This window comes from Sinocyclocheilus grahami, unplaced genomic scaffold, assembly GCF_001515645.1.
Source record: "Sinocyclocheilus grahami isolate Dianchi unplaced genomic scaffold, SAMN03320097.WGS_v1.1 scaffold1969.1, whole genome shotgun sequence".
Classification (NCBI taxonomy): domain Eukaryota; kingdom Metazoa; phylum Chordata; class Actinopteri; order Cypriniformes; family Cyprinidae; genus Sinocyclocheilus; species Sinocyclocheilus grahami.
Window position 1 is genome coordinate 16,427 of NW_015507148.1, and position 21,713 is coordinate 38,139.

Below are 21,713 nucleotides of genomic sequence, written 5' to 3' on the forward strand. Positions count from 1 at the left end.
AATATAAATATAATATATATTTATTTATTATTTTACCTTTTATTACCAGCATACCCCCCCCCCCCCCCCCCCCCCCCCCCCCCCTAAATAAAACATGGAATGGACGTATGCTTTTCCCTTGATGTTATTTTAGTGCAGCTCCAGAGTGATTTGTCACATGACATTTAGGTTCAGATGATTGGCTGGAAACAACATGGCACCTGTGAGCAAAGATGGGAGTTTTGCACCTACTGACAACTTCCATTAACATGAATAAGAATGCTTTCTCTTGATATTATATATAGTTATATATAATATAGATAATTAGAAGGTTTAGAGCCTCTAAAGAACTAAGTCTCTTGGCAAAAAATTGTCTGTTTATTTGATGTCTATGGTAACTGGGATTAATCGCAGTAACACTAGCAACTTTTCTTATCATATGTCATAATTGCTATTTATCACATTAAAAATTGCAGGAGTGTAAAGAGAGGGTTGCCAGACCTTTGTCTCTGGTTGTTGCCTATTCTGCATTGACTTCACCCCATTCAGAAAGAAGAAGCTCAGGAGAGTTGGTCTTAGTATTTTTCTTCCACGCTCTTTGGCAATGATTGCACAAGAAAATTTCAAATCCTGGGACAGGCAAAAAGCAATGATGGGATTTGATAGTATCTCAGGATTTCAGCTATTTTTTTCCTGAGCAATTTATGGAAGCTACAGTGCCAAGGCAAAATATTCTGTATTTTACCAGTAGAGTTGTGAGTTTGCAGTCTCAATTTCAAACTGTGTAAGGAATAATTGATGACAGGTCATTGAATTATTGAAAAATAATGCACACCCAAGGAGGTGCATTATTTTTCAATTATAATTCAATGGCCCATCATCAGTTATTATTTAGGTGTTTTATTTTGAGACATTTCTAGATTTTTGTCCTTAAAACACACGTGTAGAACTACTTACTTGTATGCATTTTTTCCTACAAACAGCCAAAGACCTACAACATTTTATAACTAGTAAGATCATGATTATAATTAGCCATTACTTCGCTGAAATAATATGCCATAGTGAAACGAAAAGTTGTTTGAATAAGTGGTATATTATATGTCAAAAAATTACAATATTATGTTACCAAACTTACATAGTTGAAGTAACAGAATTGGAAACCTGGATCATATAGAGAGGAATGTTCACATTTTGCTGTTCTCTGTGAGTTGTGACAAACTGAGAACCTTCATTGAAAAGAGAAAATAACAGCCTAAACATATCCCATGGGATAACAGCATTTGCTTCTAATTTGTTGAGAATATCCCCAACCCCCAAGACTCTGTTAGGTTGGCCTAGAAATCCGATGTGGGTGCACACGCACGCCATTAGCACTGGTTAGGGATATGCCGGTATCAAATTTTCATGTTGCGATTAATTGCTAGTGCTTTTATCACGGTATACGGTATTATCACAATGTTTAAATTTAGTTGCAAAAAAAGTGTTGTCATAATACAGTATAACAGGTTTAATAACTTTTTTCTTATAACAAAAATAACTGAACACTTAAAAACAATAAAGCAATACACAAAAAATGTATAGTTAAACATTTTACACATTAAAGTGCAAAAGAATTATAAAGACCAATAGGTATCAATTTACAATAAGATCTCATTAGTTAACCTTAGTTAATGCATTAACATTCACAATGAGCAATAGCTACATTTGCTACAGAAGTTATTAATCTTTGTTAAAAAAATACAACTCTTAGTTCATGTTAACTCATTAAATAACACAGTTGCAACTTTTGATTTTAACAACGTGTTATTAAATATTGGAATTACCCAAGATTAATGAATGTTTAGAAGATTTTTTCAATGGCAGTTTACTGTCTGTTAACTAATGTAGACCTAATGTAAAGTTTGACCGAACAATAAAGAATCAAAACACTTTCAAACAATATTTAGGGCATGTTGTAGTCCAGAATAAAATTAAAAAAAAAGTTTTAAAATAAATAGCCTATTAAGTCTAAATATTTGGCGCTGTGATGAACACCATAGCGAATACACAAATCTGAATGGCTATTTAAATAATTTAAATATATTTTAGAAAGTAGCACAACTACTTTGTTTACGGCTATCCGCCTTCTGCTGTCAGAGTGAATGTGCCTTTCATTCAGAGCATCTCACGCGCTCCGCCGTTCTCATCCGTGCTTGTTTACATCAGAGTACACACGTGTCTGTGACGCAGCATATAGTGGTGTTGTGCATTGTGAACAGTTGATGGGAAACTATTCTTAAAATGCATTTAAAATTTTGAATAATTTGTAATAAATAATTATTCTCTGTATTTTGAAGTGCCCACGATAACAATATCGTGCATGTTCATTATCGTGATATATCGCATTACCAAATACCGGCACATGTCTAATACTGGTTTCACATACACGCAAACATATCCACTCCATCTCCATCCCCGACAGTGATTCACACTGCGCATAACCACACACACATACACGCATATATTTTGAAGTTGTCCTTCGTTTTCTTTTAGTTTTGTTTCTTGTTGTAAATACATACTTGTGTTCAGTGTTTGTTTGCGTCTGTGTAGTCGGTCTTTCGCGTTGCTCTCCTTCCATCGGCCGGCCAACCCGAGTGCCACCCAGTGGCCTGGCTATATAGTGCCAGAGATACGTTGCGCTGGCGTGAAGCAACCAGAAGCCGACTCGTCCATTGTTGGTCTTAAAGGGGAAATAGGAAATGTTGCATTGTTGTTGTTGTAATCTGTTTATTTCTGTTATTTTTGTATATATTCATTTATTTTAAAATGTGAAAGCATGTAAACATTGAGTGGATGTTATATTTGTATATTCATGTTGTTGTAAATATGTACATACCCTTTTATACTTGACTTTATTTGGTCAACCTGGTTTAATCCGAGGGGGCGGGGCTTGGGCGATAAAAGAAAGTTTCAAACCAATATGGATTGGTCAATTAACCTGTCGAGCGTGTGTGCAACTGTGGTGCCGTGAGAAATTCCCTACAACAAAGTTTGCGTGTATATATTTATCTGTTTGTTTTGTTCTTTTGTACAGTGTTTTCTTTGTTACTTTGTATATAGCTTTGGTAATTTTTTCTACTGGGACTGTTTCACCTCTCGAACACTGTAAATAAATCATCACTTTTCACTAAACATCTCTGCGAGTATTGCCATCATTTTTTGTGTGGGTGAACCCTTTCGCCTGACAACAGGCCTGCGAAGACCCGTTGTCTCACATTTGGTGTCTGAAGTGGGATGGCTACTCGCAAGACTGTGACGAGAGGCAGGGAACCTAGGGTGGGGCTTCGCTCCCAGTCCAAAGCTGTGGCTGAGAAGGATGTGGCCTGGGACTCTGTCGACTCTACAGAGGAGGAGAGCGAGGAGGATCTCCCATCCGTTCATCCTAAGTCCACGACACCTCAAGTCAGACCTGTCAGTCCTGCTGCATCATCTGGAGGTGGGATGTATGCTGTGATACGTGATATTCTGAGCGCTCAAGAGCAGAGAGAGCAGTGTTACCTTCTGGAGCTACAGAGTCTACGGGAGTCGATTCTGCAAGCTGTTGATAGGTTGAGTGATGTCGAAAGCCTACTGATGGAGCTCCCAATGCCAGCTCAGCGCAGAAGTACAGCTTACCAGAGAGACAGAGACTCACCAACGGACATGGGGTCCTGCAGCCAGCTGACGCTACAAAGAGAGCTACAGAGCCGAAGTTGCGGTCTTCCAGCAGGGGGAGGAAATTGAAAACTTATTGTGCTGCATCAAGCATCTGGCTAGAACCTGGAGGTGGCCAGAGGACGAGTGGATTTATTGTCTTGTTCCACTGTTAACCGGGCAGGCGCTGGAGGCATACCTGGCTATGTGCCAACCATGAAACAACATACAGAACTACCGCATTTTGCTATAAGTTTGATTGCATCATATAATAATTGCTGTTAATATTGTTCATCGTCTGTTTTATTACGTCTTAAATTGATTTTTCTGTACTGCTGGTTCGTCTGGTCAGAGGAAAACTGGCCCCCCGACTGAGCCTGGTTTCTCCCAAGGTTTTTTCTCCATTCTGTCACCGATGGAGTTTTGGTTCCTTGCCGCTGTCGCCTCTGGCTTGCTTAGTTGGGGACACTTCATTTCCGGCGATATCATTGATATAATTGCAAAGATATTATTTAAACTGAGCTGGATGTTGACATCACTGAATTCAATGATGAACTGTCTTTAATTGAAAAATGAGTGTTTACTATTGTCACTTTGCATTATTGACACTATTTTCCTAATTAATGCTGTTCAGTTGCTTTGACACAATCTGTATTGTTAAAAGCGCTATATAAATAAAGGTGACTTGACTTGACTTGACTATGTATGAGGATAGAGCAGAAATCTATGCTGACCTGAAGGAGGCGCTCTTGGAAAATTTCAACATCTCTCCAGAGACCTGCCGTCAGCGGTTCCGTGCTGTTTCTACTCCAGCTGGGGAATCACCAACTGAAACGTATTATCGGCAGCGGAACTTGTACCGTCGTTGGGTGAGGCCTGAGCTGCATACAAAGGATAAGATCGGTGAGGCAATAGTCCTGGAACAGTTACTCCGTGTTCTTCCCTACGAGATCCGAGTGTGGGTGAAGGAACATGAGCCAGCAACTGGACTTGATGCTGCTAAACTGGCTCCGCAGTACATCAATGCTCACCGTGAAGTCAGCACTCTCAACCCACGAAAGGTAACTTTAAAAGCTTTCCCAGTGGCTCTGATGAGCCTCATGTTGACTCAAATGTTGCTCATGCACAGAAAGTAGCTCCAGAGAAAATACTTGTTTGCTATTACTACCAACAACCGGGTCACAAGGCAACAGTGTGTCCGGTTTGTAAATCTAAACTGACTGGTTTTTGCTATGTCCCAAGGGAGGAGGACATTGATGTGAATAATACACGCAAGACACAATATATGTTCAAGTGACTTTAAATGGACAATGTTTGAATGCTTTGTTGGACACTGGTAGCTCTTTATCATTGCTCAAAAGAAGTCACATGTCACATGTTCCATTTGCTAATCTGGTCAATATACAATGTGTTCATGGGGATGTGAAGCAGTATCCTCAAACTGAAGTTAATGTGTGTGTATAAGACCAAACTTATTTGTTGAATGTGGCTGTTGTTGATGATTTACCTGCTGACATGATTTTGGGGAGAGACTTACCAGTGCTTACTGAAATTTTACATTCTACCCGAGACTTTGTAACCACTTCTGACCATGCTGATGTTTCTTGTCTTGTTGTAACATGAGCCCAGGTTAAAGCAGGTCTGCAGCCATTGCCAGACTTACACCATAGTCTGTTGCAAGGTGGGACTAAGGGCCCCAGAAAGACACGTCGTCAATGATGACTAGAAAAAGGTCTTGGTACCCCAGCCCCTGAGATCCAAACTGAGGGTCTTGAAGTTCATGGCTGGAAGGTCCCAGAAAACATTGCAGAACTGCAAAAAGCTGGCAAGTCATTGAAACCACTGTTTGCTAAAGTGTTTGAGGGAAAACCAGCTGACTTGTGTGGGGAAAAATATTACCCCTTGAAGGCAGAGTTCGAGACAATGCTGGAGTTAGGAGCTATTGCACCCTCCAAGAGCGAGTGGAGTAGCCCAATTGTTATCGTCCCGAAGAAAGACAACACCTTGCACCTCTGCATTGACTTTCTAAAACTGAATGCCCAGTCAAGATTTGAGTCCAGATTTGATGCGTCCAGATTCTACCGTTCGGGTTGCATGGGGCACCCACAACGTTTCAACGTCTGATGGACCAAGTCCTCAGAGACTGTAAAAACTGGTCAGCCGCTTGACTCTGGATGACGTCGTAATCTACAGTATGACTTGGGAAGATCATCTTCTGCACCTTGAAATGACCCTGAGCAAATCAGTAAAAATGTTTCGAAAATTAATATTTTAAGCCCCACAGAAGAAAAAAAATAACAAACTAGATTTTTTTTTTTTTTTTTTTTTTTACATTTAATTTATCTCATTTTGTATTTTTTGTTTGGAATTTGTTACAAAAACAAACTTCATGCTATTAAGATCAAAAGAATACTCATTCAAAAATAACAACTAATTTTATAAAACAACTGATTCAGACTCTAATTTCTAATAGAATGAGCCATGCTAGAAGCCAATATAAAAGTCAGTGCAGTTGTGCAGGAGATGGACATGATAAACACATCTGACTAAGACATGATTATGCTTCATATAGTCTTTATCTGTTTTGTACTGCATTCTCTAGTGCTTGTTGTAATTTATTTTTTTCTAGACATAAGTAATAATGTGATATTCACATGAGCTAATATGTTTAGTAATATATTTTAATATATCAGTAAATTCATTTTTTGATAATGACAACAGCCTAAGTGTAAATAGCGACAGGATTTTAATTTTTGGATAATTATTCCTTTAAACCGTTAATAGACACTTGATTATCCAGGCTGAAATGTTCTGTCTGTAGTGCTTTGACATAAGCCATAAAAATTATGTATTTTCAGTATTTTTTTGCGTCACTCTCACTGACATCCAAAAGTGCCTCTGGCACAAGGCAGAATGCCACTAAAAGGTTCTCTCTGCTTCCAGTCTTGAGAATTTGATGTTGCATTAGAGACGTGAATAGAAATGCTTCTGTCTGTAAACTATAACTGCAACTATATTCTTTTTTTATAGTTGCACTTGCAGACAAAACACCTGTTGATAAAATTATATGGGAGACTATTAAGAAAGCAAAATGCAAGGTGTGCAATCTTTAGGGTTTCAGTTTAAGTTATGCATTTAAGAATATGTTGGGTTCACTGGGCTCTTCTGGCATATTGCTTTCGCTAGCCCACTATTCATTGATTTAGTGCTTGAGAGCAGGCATTTGGGTTGACATCACTGATGTCTTAAAGGGGTCATATGACGTTGCTAAAAAGAACATTATGTTGAGTATTTGGTGTAATGCAATGTGTTTATGCGGTTGAAGGTTAAAAAAAAACACATTATTTTCCACATAATGTACATTATTGTTTCTCCTCTATGACCCGCCTTTCTGATACGCCTAGATTTTTTACAAAGCTCATCATTCTGAAAAGTGAGGTGTACACTGATTGGCTGAATACCTGTCTGTGTCTGTGACGGAAATGTAACGCCCCTTACCATACTGTGATGCCGTGTCCCGGCGCGATGAGACGACACCAATAAAACCTATTACAAACGAGGCATTTGTTGCATCCAGTGGGGACATAATTACTAATTATAATGACTTATACTGTCTTTTTACGCATTGTGTATCGCGCCACATAAACATAAAACCATGTCTTCATTTGTTATCGGAGGAACGAACACACAAAAGCGCTACCCTACACTGCTCAAAACTCGCGTTTGAATCGTCAGTGGCAAATTCTTTAAATATAAAAATGTACTTACAGGCTGTGAGTCAGAAGCACCAGACTGTCCTTGCAAAGTTGGCTTTAGAACGGCGCAGCTGGATTCGATGAAGGAGCGGCTGGCGGGTTTGCGGCAACCACATGTGACGACCCCGGGCTGGACTCCGCTTCGTCCACGGTAAAAGCCGATCCAACGATCCACTGCGTGAAGTTGATGTATTTCCTCAGCGACCAGCACGGATCCGCTCTAGGCATGACGAAGCGATATCGTCCTCTTTTGGAAGGCCAAACAAAGTAGTTTCGCTTTCACAACGAAACACACAGCGTCTCCACGACATGGCAACAGCAATACTACAGCGAGAATCAACATTGCGCCTTCTTTCTTTGCGTGAACATTTGGGCGGTGTTATTAGAGCTGCACGATTCTGGATAAATTGAGAATCATGATTTTTTTTGTCTCAAATAGACATCACGATTCTCCCACGATTCCCACCTTTTAAAAATATATTCAAATAGAAAGTTATTTTAAATAGTAAAAATATTTCAAAATTTTTCTGTTTTTGCTGTACTTTGGATCAAATAAATGCAGGCTTGGTGAGCAGAAGAGACTTATTTAAAAAAAAAACATAAAAAATCTTACGGTTCAAAAACTTTTGACTGGTAGTGCATATGTATTTAAAATATAATCTATTTAATACACCAATTTAATATTAAAATTATGTAAAAGTTGTTTGAATCAATGATTCAACGACTCGCTCATAAACCTACTGGATGAATCAGCGTTTTTGAACGATTCTCTTGAATAAATGATTCATTCAATTATACATTTTTTAAGTCACTTTTCGCCACCTAGTGGCAAAACAATGCAATCGACACAAACGTTATGTGGCCGTTTCAAACGTGGATTTGCTCTATTTTGGTCGCGCTACCATAGACATCAATGTTTATATCTGAATTATAAACTTTCATCCCAGTATTTCTGTGATAATATGAATGACTGTACGACTGTACTACTGTGTAGTTGAAAAGACTGTTTGTGAAGCTGTTTCTTAAAGGGGTCATATGATGCGATTTTCAATTATTCCTTTCTCAGAATCAGAATGAGCTTTATTGCCAGGTATGTTTACACATACGAGGAATTTGTTTTCGTGACAGAAGCTTCCACAGTGTAACAGAATGACAGTGACAGAACAAAAAACAGAGATAATAAAAAATAGAACAAGTAAATAAGGAATAAAAATATATAAATCGACAATTGTATGTGCTGGTATATTACAATAGACAGTTTTGTATGTACAGGTACTGTATATTATGTGCAAATTTGAGGTGTAGACTGAGTATGAGTGTTAGATAAATTTTCCATCACACGCTTCAGGTATTCGGCCAATCATAATGCACTGGATAGCTGGCCAATCACCGCACACCTTGCTTTTCAGACCGATGAGCTTTGTAAAAATCGACGCGTTGCAGAAAGACGGGGCATAGAGGAGAAACAATAATGTAAAGTATGTGGAAAATAATATGTTTTTTGAACCTTAAACCACAAACACATTTCATTACACCAAATAATGTTCTTTTTAGCAACGTCATATGACCCCTTTAACCAAACATGGTAACTGCTGTCTGTGTGTCAGTGGCAGTGTGAACGCTGATTTGAATGATCCGGTAAGACTTTGTCAAAGATTTAATAGACACGGGAGAATCGTTGTCATTTAGAAATGAGATTGTGTGGTTGTCTGAATCGAGATATTACCGATTAATCATGCAGCTCTAGGTGTTATGCAAATCTTCCCACACAGTGACGTAGACATGTGGGGGCGTGTTTAAACGCGGCGTTTTAGGAGGGAGTGGACAAGTCTTAACTTTTATTAAAAATATCTCTTTGGGTTTGAGACTTTAGTCTTTGCAACTTTAGGGATCTTATATATGCATGAACAGCTTGTAACACTCCAAAGTGAAAGGAAAATTTGAAATTGCATCATATGACCCCTTTAACTTCACAATGCCTAATACTGCCCACACACTGTATGACTTTCAAGGTCATCGGATTGCTGTTCTTTTCACACTACAACAACGGTCTCTGCTGATGTCATTTCGAGTCAAAACACATTTCATACTGCAGGACTTAGATTGCAGACAGGTCTAGATATTTAACCTGCTAACTATCTATAGTTCTTTCTTTGAAAATTCACACATGGTGATTGTGCACAACATAGATACATGCATTTAAAGCACTTGATGCCTGCTTTGGTGACACATCTTTCCATCTGTTGCGTTCATTTAACTACAGTTATGATCTTGTCTTTGAACCTCCATGACTCACAGAACCAGACTGCATTTAACACGTCCTGTACAGCCTTCTGTAGATGTGTGTCTGGAGAGTGTCAGCCTGTGATTAACTGTTTGGCCTTCAGGGGATGTTTGGACTTGTAATATCATGGCTGATGCCGGTCTGATATCATTGGGGGTGTTATTTATTTACAGAGGAGTAAGATGCAACACACAGATTCATCAAAATGCATCAAACATTAATCAGCCTTTTCAGTGTGGGAAAAAAATCTTGATCGAAATCTTCAAAAATAATAGTAATGTTGAGTTTTAACCTAGTCTAAGTTGCTGAAGGTGATTACATTCTTTCCAACCATAACAGCTCTCCATTGCCCCTAAACACAACAATAATCTGTTTATTATAAATATGAAGCCAAGTCGGCCCTCTGGAAAGGGTACATGCCAGACATGTGGTAAAAACTTTTGGATTTAGTGGACGTTATTAGCCCAATATGGTTTGCCCGCATTGTTCATTTAGTAGGCTTCTATGATTATCACTGAATTACAATTACAAATCTCACCCCCTGCCTCTATGCTTCATTTTCCATTTTTGTCTCAGCAATTATGCTTCCTTTGTCTTTCATAAGTGCTTTAGGCATACGTAGACATGTGGGGGCGTGTTTAAACGCGGCGTTTTAGGAGGGAGTGGACAAGTCTTAACTTTTATTAAAAATATCTCTTTGGGTTTGAGACTTTAGTCTTTGCAACTTTAGGGATCTTATATATGCATGAACAGCTTGTAACACTCCAAAGTGAAAGGAAAATTTGAAATTGCATCATATGACCCCTTTAACTTCACAATGCCTAATACTGCCCACACACTGTATGACTTTCAAGGTCATCGGATTGCTGTTCTTTTCACACTACAACAACGGTCTCTGCTGATGTCATTTCGAGTCAAAACACATTTCATACTGCAGGACTTAGATTGCAGACAGGTCTAGATATTTAACCTGCTAACTATCTATAGTTCTTTCTTTGAAAATTCACACATGGTGATTGTGCACAACATAGATACATGCATTTAAAGCACTTGATGCCTGCTTTGGTGACACATCTTTCCATCTGTTGCGTTCATTTAACTACAGTTATGATCTTGTCTTTGAACCTCCATGACTCACAGAACCAGACTGCATTTAACACGTCCTGTACAGCCTTCTGTAGATGTGTGTCTGGAGAGTCAGCCTGTGATTAACTGTTTGGCCTTCAGGGGATGTTTGGACTTGTAATATCATGGCTGATGCCGGTCTGATATCATTGGGGGTGTTATTTATTTACAGAGGAGTAAGATGCAACACACAGATTCATCAAAATGCATCAAACATTAATCAGCCTTTTCAGTGTGGGAAAAAAATCTTGATCGAAATCTTCAAAAATAATAGTAATGTTGAGTTTTAACCTAGTCTAAGTTGCTGAAGGTGATTACATTCTTTCCAACCATAACAGCTCTCCATTGCCCCTAAACACAACAATAATCTGTTTATTATAAATATGAAGCCAAGTCGGCCCTCTGGAAAGGGTACATGCCAGACATGTGGTAAAAACTTTTGGATTTAGTGGACGTTATTAGCCCAATATGGTTTGCCCGCATTGTTCATTTAGTAGGCTTCTATGATTATCACTGAATTACAATTACAAATCTCACCCCCTGCCTCTATGCTTCATTTTCCATTTTTGTCTCAGCAATTATGCTTCCTTTGTCTTTCATAAGTGCTTTAGGCATATTGGACCATATTTCCTAGAAGAATTGTAATGGCCTACATTCGCCAGATTGGGTGTGCAGTGTGACCAAAACCTTATAAGACTTAACAGTATAAGTAATGTTATATCACAGTCTCATTCAAAAGTTTGGGGTCAGTAAGATATAGCCTACTATATCTTTATATACTAATATATATTAAAGAATGCATTGAATTAAATGCATTAAATTTTATAACTGTTTTGCTTCATTTTTGGTTGAATAAATGCAGCTTAGGTGAGCATAAGAGACTTCCTTTAAAAATATTAATATTAATCTTATTGACCCTAAATATTTGAACAGTAGTGTTTTGGGGGGAAATTCTGTAAAAATTATGCCTATGTATTAAAAATTAAATAGCCATGTAGTGATGTGTAGATTTATTTTTATTTTTTTTAATAACGCATTTAATCTCATTTTGTATTTTTTGTTTGGAATTTAAGTAACAAAAACAGAACACAACAGCTTCATGCTATACTTAAGATAAAAAAAATAATACTCGTTCAAAAATAAAAGCTAATTTTAGGAAACAACTGATTCAGACTTTCATTTCTGATAGAATAAGTCATGCTAGAAGCCAGTATTATGTATGAGTTAAACATGATAAACGCATTTGACTAAGACATGATTATGCATCATATAGTCTTTATCTGTCTAGCACTGCATTTTCTGTTGCTTGTTGTCATTATTTGTTCTAGACAGAATAAGTAATAATGTGATGTTCACATGTGCTAATTTATTTAGTAATATATTTTGTTTGGTTTCATTTTAGGTTAAATGAATTATATATTATTCACACACATAATTTACATTGCACAAATTGCACTTTTAATGTGATTTTAAATTTTATGTGCATTAAAATTTAAGCAATTTAAACAAATTAAAATGTAAGCAATACAAAGTACTTGAACATGGTCCAAGTACTTAGTTTAATTATATTTCCCAACAAGATAAATCCCACTCTGTACTTTGAGAAGGCTGGTAGAAACTGGCGGGACAGAACTCTCTCTCTCTTTTCTAATGTTTTCTTCCAATTTTCCAAAGCAATTGACACTGGTTTTAAAAAGTTGGAAGAGAAAATTTTATCTTCCACATGAGCAAGACGTTGCGTGCTTCAGAAACTAATATATACAGTGGGTACGGAAAGTATTCAGACCCCCTTAAATTTTTCACTCTTTGTTATATTGCAGCCATTTGCTAAAATCATTTAAGTTAATTTTTTTTCCTCATTAATGTACACACAGCACCCCATATTGACAGAAAAACACAGAATTGTTGACATTTTTGCCTGACATGCCTTGCCTTGCCTAACAAGCACAAACTGTGAGAAAACATAACTGAATCCTGCAAGATATTTCTGTACCAATGCACAGCATTACTATAAATAGCTAATTAGTTGAATAATGTGTATGGACTGACATTTACCAATTAAAAACAAAACTTGTGAAAAAAGACAGATGATAAGATGTGAGTGTGGATTTGGATAGAAAAATGAGCCTACAAATGTAATGCAGTGGAGACTTGTTTTGTTTTGTGTGTGTGTTTGTCAGTATGAATTGTCTTCGGTTTTTATGGACAGAGCTTGTCAATGTTAAGAGCAAGCTGGTTGACAGATGTGGTCAGAGGCCTTGCACTCTCTTTCTCTCTCTGCATGAGTGTTGTCAACACCTCCAGGTTTACGCTGTGACTTAACCGGTCATGACATGACAACTACGACCAGAAGTTATTCAGTTTCACTGAGAGTCGATAACATGAACAACAGCAACTGGTGGTGATTTTATGCAAATGCAGCAAGTAACAATAAAGACTGCGCTTGTGAGCCGTGTCCTTTAATGTACTGTATAGTAGTGTGTAGGTGTGACGGAGAAGTTAATGTATTTATAAAGTTAACCTGTTCCATATGTTTTGTCTTTGTCCACATACATGAATATAATACAAAGGTGTGATTATTACATGCAAATTAGATCCGTATTCCATTAACCTTTTTTTTTTTTGTTTCAGATCTTTTTGATTTTGTTAATATTTTTTCTGAAGAAAGATAAACATGTATAGTGATGAAAGTGAAAATATTAAATGTCATGGATGTATATTTACTGAGTAATCCACTGTTTTGTAGAGGAGGCCATTTTCACCTGGGATTTGGAGCCAAATTACAGAAGGGTAAAACTGACATCAGAAAGATGGCAGCATCATTATTTTATGTTTACACAGAGATTGATATGTCTATTAGTAAAATCTGTTGACTTTAGTAATATTTGTTTCATTATATGCCAACAGTGACGTTCCAAAATGTCAAAGAGCACTTTTTTTGCCACAAGTTTGCATACCTGTAACTTAAGAAATATTAGAGATATCTTAATATCCTTTTAGATTCTGGTCCTTAACAAACAAACAAACAAAAAATTTGAGCCAGGGAAGTTTCTGAAATTTGGTTGCTTTGACAGAGTGACCCAGATGTCAGTGGTAACCAAAATGTTTTGCCTGTAACATGGCAGAAATAGCTTTTATTTTTTGTTACTTTATCGTGTTGGACCTAATTAGGTCAACTTATTGTACTCATGGGCAAAAATGCGCCATCAATATCTAAAGTGTTTCAGTATTTTACTATGGTTTGAACCTTGTTCCCACTTTCTTACTGTTGCTGAGTGCTTTCTGCCTAGCAACAGTGCTTTGCTGTGGGCAAGCAGGCTGCTGCTAGTATGATTTCCTCTGAATAGGGATTTAGTGGTTGTGGATTGGGGCTGGCTGACATCTGAAACACAAAACTGGGTTTAGAATTTGGACTTGGTTTTGGCATCGCATTCAGGTATCTATCTGCTGTATTACTTTTTTTTTCTTGAACAAAGCTCTGATCCTGTGTTTTATGTTTAATACCAGTTTTCATCCAACCACTGCAAGGGGTTTTACTGGAAAGACACAAAATTGGGGCAAATTTTGCATATGCAAATTCTTCACTGCGCCCACAGAGATTTCCTAAAACTCAGATTGCTTTCTATTCACCAAGATGACGAGGGGGGGGGAAATAATAAAACAATATTTTTCTCTCTCTGTTTGTTACTGCATAGAGTGGGAGTGGATAAAAAAAATGTATATATATATATATATATATATATATTTATAAATTCATTATTTTTACATATGAAAATTCTGTTTTATAGCAAGAGCAGATAACTCCAACAGTCGTTTTTTGACAAAAGCAGATAACTCCACATTTCATGTTTTAGAGTAAAAAAAAAATTCATTATATGAGTTCATTTGCAAAAACCGATAACTCCATTTTTATTTATTTTCAGAGATCAAGTTTTTTTTATTGTGCATTCCAAGTAATAGGATCAATCAAACTGAAGTTGGGTTGTTTTGATTAAGTAATAATAACTTAAATACAGGTAATTTACAGAATTAAAGTTCATTGAAAATATATATATTTTTTTTTTTTACATATGAAAATTCTGTTTTATAGCAAGAGCAGATAACTCCAACAGTCGTTTTTTGACAAAAGCAGATAACTCCACATTTCATGTTTTAGAGTAAAAAAAAAACACTCGTTTAATCTTTGTAATCTCTTCAGATGGCAATGTAGATGCCTGACAAAAGTTGTTGTTGTGATCATAGACTGTATGGATGTGATTACTACACGCAATACACAGAGCTTTTCCCTCACCGTTGTAAAGCGCTGCTTTTGCAAGGTTCCGTGAAAAAGTTTCAGCTTTTATTTTCCTTTCCGCCTTGAAGAAGATATCACAGGTTCATCAAGTTCGTCGAAATAGTCCATCCTCGATCACGTTTAGTCAGCTTTGACGAAACTCCTCTCAGCTAGCACGTCTTTTCAAAGTAAAAACAGACTTGAGATTGGTAGGTTTAGGGATGGAGATGGGTGGGTTTAGGGATCGGGGTGGAAGACGGGTGGGTTTAGGTATATGTAAGGTGGGAGGAGTTGGATCTGGATTCAGCCACGCCCCCTGGATCTTGTGTTCTGCAGTGAGGACCATCTCGCTTCTGCAGTAAAACGTGAACTCACGATACCTTGAAAGTGGACTATATCGGCTTTTTTGACAACGTGTTTAGAGTTCAGATCGCGCTATATGTGGAGAATAATGCACTGCAATCAGTTCCTCTTTTTTTTTAAGTGGCGTTTATTGGTTTTTGCAAATAGACTCTTCATACATAAAATATACAGGTACATTTAAAAAAAATTAGAATATCATGGAAAAAGGTCAATATTTTTTGTCACTCATTTCAGAAAGTGAAACCCATATATTATATAGATACATTACACATATAGTGAAATATTTCAAGCCTTTATTTCTTGAAATTTTGATGATTATGGCTTACAGATAATGAAAACCCAAAATTCAATGTCTCAGAAAATTAGAATATTACATAAGATCAATAAAAAAGGATATTTTAAACAGAAATGTCAGGCTTCTGAAAAGTATGTTCATTTCTATGCACTCAATACTTGGTTGGGCCTCCTTTTGCATGAATTACTGGATCAATGCGGCGTGGCATGGAGGCAATCAGCCTGTGGCACTGCTCAGGTGTTATGGAAGCCCAGGTTGCTTTGATAGCGGCCTTCAGGTCATCTGCATTGTTGGGTCTGGTGTCTCTCATCTTCCTTTTGACAATACCCCATAGATTCTCTATGGGGTTCAGGTCAGGTGAGTTTGCTGGCCAATCAAGCACAGTAACACCATGGTCATTGAACCAGCTTTTGGTACCTTTGGCAGTGTGGGCAGGTGCCAAGTCCTGCTGGAAAATGAAATCAGCATCTCCATAAAGCTTGTCAGCAGAAGGAAGCATGAAGTGCTCTAAAATTTCCTGGTAGATGGCTGCTTTGACTGTGGACTTCAGAAAACACAGTGGAGCAACACCAGCAGATGACATGGCAGCCCAAATCATCAGTAGGCGCGTTTCCATTACCCTTCAAATTGAGCAAATTGAAATACTCCTAATGGAAACGCTTCAATTTCGCAAAAACGTCCATATATCGCAAAAAAAGTTTTTACACTCGCATGAGGTGGATTTTCAGGCAATGCGAAAAAGGAAAAATTCGCAAAACTGCAATGGAAACGACTTTTTCGCATTTACAGGTCACATGGCGTATGTAAAAAGTCATATGATCATTCTTCAATGTACTATAACCTCCAAGAAACACTTCATAAATGACCGCGCTCCATTATAAGGGGCTTTCCCTACTATTAATGCTTAGACAATTTACACTGCACACGTCTGCGGTGCAGTGTGGCTCTGATTCGGTCTCTGAAGCTGATTACGGCCACTCAATGCTTGTGTTTGTTTTTATACAGTCTATGGTTTATTCCAGCCGCGCCACTCACGTTTCTGAAGCGGCTCTCTTTGCTGCTTCTGTAAAGATACACGAATAAGCCTCCTTTGAATAAATATAGCCAAAATCCCACCAAAATCCATTGCCATGACTTATCGCAAGAGGCAAAAGGTTACGTTTAAGTCTCATAACATTGGTTAATGGAAACGCCGTCATTTCGCAATACTTTTTTTATCGACATTTAAAAAATATTGCCAAAATTTTGCACAAATCTGTAATGGAAACGCGCCTACTGACTGTGGAAACTTCACACTGGACTTCAAGCAATATGGTTTCTGTGCCTCTCCACTCTTCCTCCAGACTCTGGGACCTTGATTTCCAAGTGAAATGCAAAATTTACTTTAATCTGAAAAGAGGACTTTGGACCACCTGAGCAACAGTCCAGTTCTTTTTCTCCACAACCCAGGTAAGACATTTCTGACGTTGACTCTGGTTCAGGAGTGGCTTGATACGAGAAATGCGACATTTGTAGCCCATGTCTAGGATTTGTCTGTGCGTAGTGGCTCTTGATGCGCTGACGCCAGCCTCAGTCCACTCCTTGTGAAGCTTCCCCAAATTCTTGCTGGTGCACCTTTTCCTACTACACTTTTTCCTTCCACTCAACTTTCTAATTAGCTGATTAGGGTGTGACACCATGACTTTCCCATATTTAACTTCTTCACAATATTCAAATTTTCTGAGACACTGAATTTTGGGATTTCATTATCTGTAAACCATAATCATCAAAATTTCAAGAAATAAAGGCTTGAAATATTTCACTCTGTGTAATGAATCTGTATAATATACAGTGGGGAAAAAAAGTATTTAGTCAGCCACCAATTGCGCAAGTTCTCCCACTTAAAAAGATGAGAGAGGCCTGTAATTTTCCCAATTAATTCTTTAAAAATCCTACAATGTGATTTTCTGGATTTTTTTTCTCATTTTGTCTCTCATAGTTGAGGTATACCTATGATGAAAATTACAGGCCTCTCTCATCTTTTTAAGTGGGAGAACTTGCACAATTGGTGGCTGACTAAATACTTTTTTTCCCCACTGTATGTGAAATATGTATAATTTCACTTTCTGAAAAGAGTGACAAAAAATATTGACCTTTTTCATGATGTTCTAATTTTTTTAGATGTACATGTACTGTATGTGTGTGTGTGTGTGTGTATATATATATATATATATAGCCTAATGTCTTTTGAACTAAGATTAGCTCTATTCATTTCTCCCATCCAGAAGTTATCAAGACCTACTTTATCACTTTTTTATAATTGGAATTTGACATCTTGGCTTGTTTATAATGTCACTCACACACACATAAGAGAAAAGAGGCACCATGGCGCGGTGGGAGGGAGAGCAGATTAATGGTTGTTTACAAAGAGAAAAGGGATGGGGAGACCATCTTTCAGAGTTTTGAAAATGTTCCAGGCTATAGGATAGGATTCCCATTTATCTTAGATGGATGTGTCATAACATACTTGACTTAAGCAAGACTGAGAGAGTGTCTTTGAGTCTAAAGTAATCACATAAAGTGATGCTTTTTCATATTTGTCCACTTCATCGGTTTCGGCCCTTCACCTCTGAGATGGAACACAGTGCAGTAATGTAATCCTTTCTTCATTTCATATTTGATGGTGATGGTCATCATTACCACAGATGGTATCATTGTGGGTACAGCATTGTTCTTCAGTTATGAAAGAGACATCAAATCCTGGCCATCAGGACCGATGCTAATTGCCCACATGTTTTTGCGCAATCCATCTGGTTCAGTTTTGCAATTCCACTAAACAGACTGTGCGCAATGTATTTCTCATTAGTGCCAGAGAAGTCTTATGTATACAGGATGTTATGTGTGGCTTAAAGTTGAAATGAAGGATATTTCCTGTATGCTATTTATAGAGCAAGGCCTTGAGTATTAAACACCACAGCCAGTGATACGATTGGCTCTTTAGGTCCTCTGTGTTCTGAGATAAGTGGGCTGATTGGAGGTTTACTGTGTGAACACTGTGTATTGACACTATGCTGGTCAAGTATTAAAGTGTCTTTTGTTTTCCCATCAGATTTTAAATGAAGAATGTGACCAGAACTGGTACAAGGCAGAACTCAATGGAAAAGAAGGATTCATTCCTAAAAATTACATAGAAATGAAGCCACATCCGTAAGTATTTGCTATTTTAGTTACAAAAAGACTATATATACAGTGGGGGAAAAAAGTATTTAGTCAGCCACCAATTGTGCAAGTTCTCCCACTTAAAAAGATGAGAGAGGCCTGTAATTTTCATCATAGGTATACCTCAACTATGAGAGACAAAATGAGAAAAAAAATCCAGAAAATCACATTGTAGGATTTTTAAAGAATTTATTTGCAAATTATGGTGGAAAATAAGTATTTGGTCAATAACAAAATTTCATCTCAATACTTTGTTATATACCCTTTGTTGGCAATGACAGAGGTCAAACATTTTCTGTAAGTCTTCACAAGGTTTTCACACACAGTTGCTGGTATTTTGGCCCATTCCTCAAGAGCAGTAATGTTTTGGGGCTGTCACTGGGCAACACGGATTTTCAACTCCCGCCAAAGATTTTCTATGCGATTAATCGCATCCAAAATAATTTTTTTTGTTTACATAATATACTGTATGTGTGTGTACTGTGTATATATATAAAGACACACATACAGCATATATTTTGAAAATATGTACATGTATTTACATGTATATATTTATATTCATTTAAATTATATCATATATAAATATATTTATTATATAAACATAACATTTTTTCTTAAATATATACATGCAAGTGTATTTATATATATACATAATAAATATACACAGTACACACATATATTATGTAAACAAAAACTATATTTATATTAAAAGAAAAAAATTATAATTATCAATTACTCTCCTGTCACTCCAAAACCATAAGACTTTTGCTAATTTTTAAAAGACAAATGAAAAAACTAAACACTGAATCTTCAAAAAATTCATAAATCCATCATTAAAGTAATCTGTGTGAATCAAGATTTTTAATACAAGTCGTCTGAAAAGGCAGTCATTTTATATAATGAACAGATGTAATCGAGTTTTTTCCAGTAGCTCATCCATACTTGCTTGAACAGTGAGGTTTGTTCTCACTTGTCAAACAAGAGCTTCTGCAAGAACGAGTGAGGTTTGTTTTCAACGCCTCAAGCAAAAATATTATTATTACATTATATTACACAAGTTTCCCAGTCTCATAGCTGCTTTGCATTCTCAAAATTCGAATGTACTCAGTGCATTCTACACAGTATCTAAACTACTGCTTTTGGATTTGTTCTGAATACGCAGCTGGTTTTATGGGAAGATTCCCCGTGCAAAGGCAGAAGAAATGTTAAATAAACAGAGACATGATGGAGCTTTTCTCATTAGAGAGAGTGAGAGTGCACCTGGAGACTTCTCGCTGTCTGTCAAGTATGTATTTGTCATTCTATTCTATTCTATTCTATTCTATTCTAATGTTTTGCCAGTTTGTATGTGACTGTTCTAGTAATGAACACTAATACAGGCTGCTGCTTTTGAAATTTTGATGCAGTAATTGAATCTGTTCTTGTAAATAGGGGCATGTCAATGAATAATTGATGCAATGCAGCACAAAATATGGCCGTTCTCAGCACTTTATTTGTGTTATTGCAAATTCTTTTTGTGTGGTTTCTAAACTAGGCCAACACTGTGTGAATCATTCAAATAGTTCTCCACAGATAGCTGCAAACCTTAGGGTTCATGATAAACTGAACAGTGCAGAGTTCTTTACTATAACTGCACTATCCAAGTCTTATAAATGCAGCCGGCTATTATGTAATTTTCTAAACACTGTGTTTTTTCCCCTTTCCTGTAGATTTGGGAATGATGTCCAGCACTTCAAAGTCTTACGGGATGGAGCAGGAAAATACTTCTTGTGGGTGGTCAAATTTAACTCGTTAAACTCTTTAGTGGATTATCATCGGTCCACTTCGGTGTCCAGGAATCAGCCCATTTTCCTCAGGGATATTGAACAGGTACCACAGGTAGGACTGAAACAGTGCTGAAACATTTCACAAATAATGTTACACTTTGGTTTTATTTTTGAAACATTAAATGCACAAATGCCGTATTTCTGTCCCACCTTTTCGACTATATCCATCAATTAAAATTGTGAATTATATAAAAAATATATAAAAACTGACATAAATCGTAGAAAAAAGCAATTTTTTTAAGATTAATTTATTTTACTCATTAAAACTGTTGTGTGTAGTTGTCACCCTGCTATGAAGTGATTTTCTCCTCCGTAAAAACTGACCCTTAATTAAAACTGTGACACTTTTCCCCCCGCATTGTAGTGTGAACAGCATTCCGCTTTAAGAAGTATCAAATATTTTATGTTGAACTTTTATTTATATATATATATATATATATATATATATAGTAAATTTATTAATTACTTGAAACCAACATTTGAGATTTCTATCCTCTAAGGAGTAAGAGCTTATGAGTAAGAGCTTAAAGGGGTCATATGATGCGATTTCAAGTTTTCCTTTCTCTTTGGAGTGTTACAAGCTCTTGGTGCATAAAGAAGATCTGTAAAGTTTCAAAGACTAAAGTCTCAAATCCAAAGAGATATTCTTTATGAAAGTTAAGAGTCAGCCACGCCTACCTAAAACGGCTCGTTCTAACACGCCCCCACGTCTACGTCACTGTGGAAATATTAGCATAATGCCGCCCAAATGTGCACTCAAAGAAAGAAGGCGTGGTTTCAGGAACAGCAGTAATGTTGATGCAGCCATGTCAGGAGGACGGTGTTTGTTTCAGTGCGGAAGCAAAAGCACTTTATTTGGCCTTCCGGAAGTAGATGCAATTAGGAATCATTGGTTAAGATTTATTTACAACAGAACAGCACAACCCAGATGTTCGAATTTGTG

The 21,713-nt window shown here is 37.1% G+C and overlaps 1 protein-coding gene across 1 annotated transcript in view; it reads left to right on the forward strand.

Annotated features, from left to right (window-relative positions):
* Window positions 1–21,713, forward strand: part of LOC107573530 (growth factor receptor-bound protein 2-like) — a gene marked incomplete at its 5' end in the record, with an annotated part of 37,598 nt that overhangs the window by 11,808 nt on the left and 4,077 nt on the right. The window contains 3 exons of the mRNA XM_016259958.1: window positions 18,835–18,932; window positions 20,107–20,229; window positions 20,654–20,822. Of these exons, the coding sequence (XP_016115444.1) occupies window positions 18,835–18,932; window positions 20,107–20,229; window positions 20,654–20,822 (390 nt within the window). The remainder of the gene's footprint in view (window positions 1–18,834; window positions 18,933–20,106; window positions 20,230–20,653; window positions 20,823–21,713) is intronic.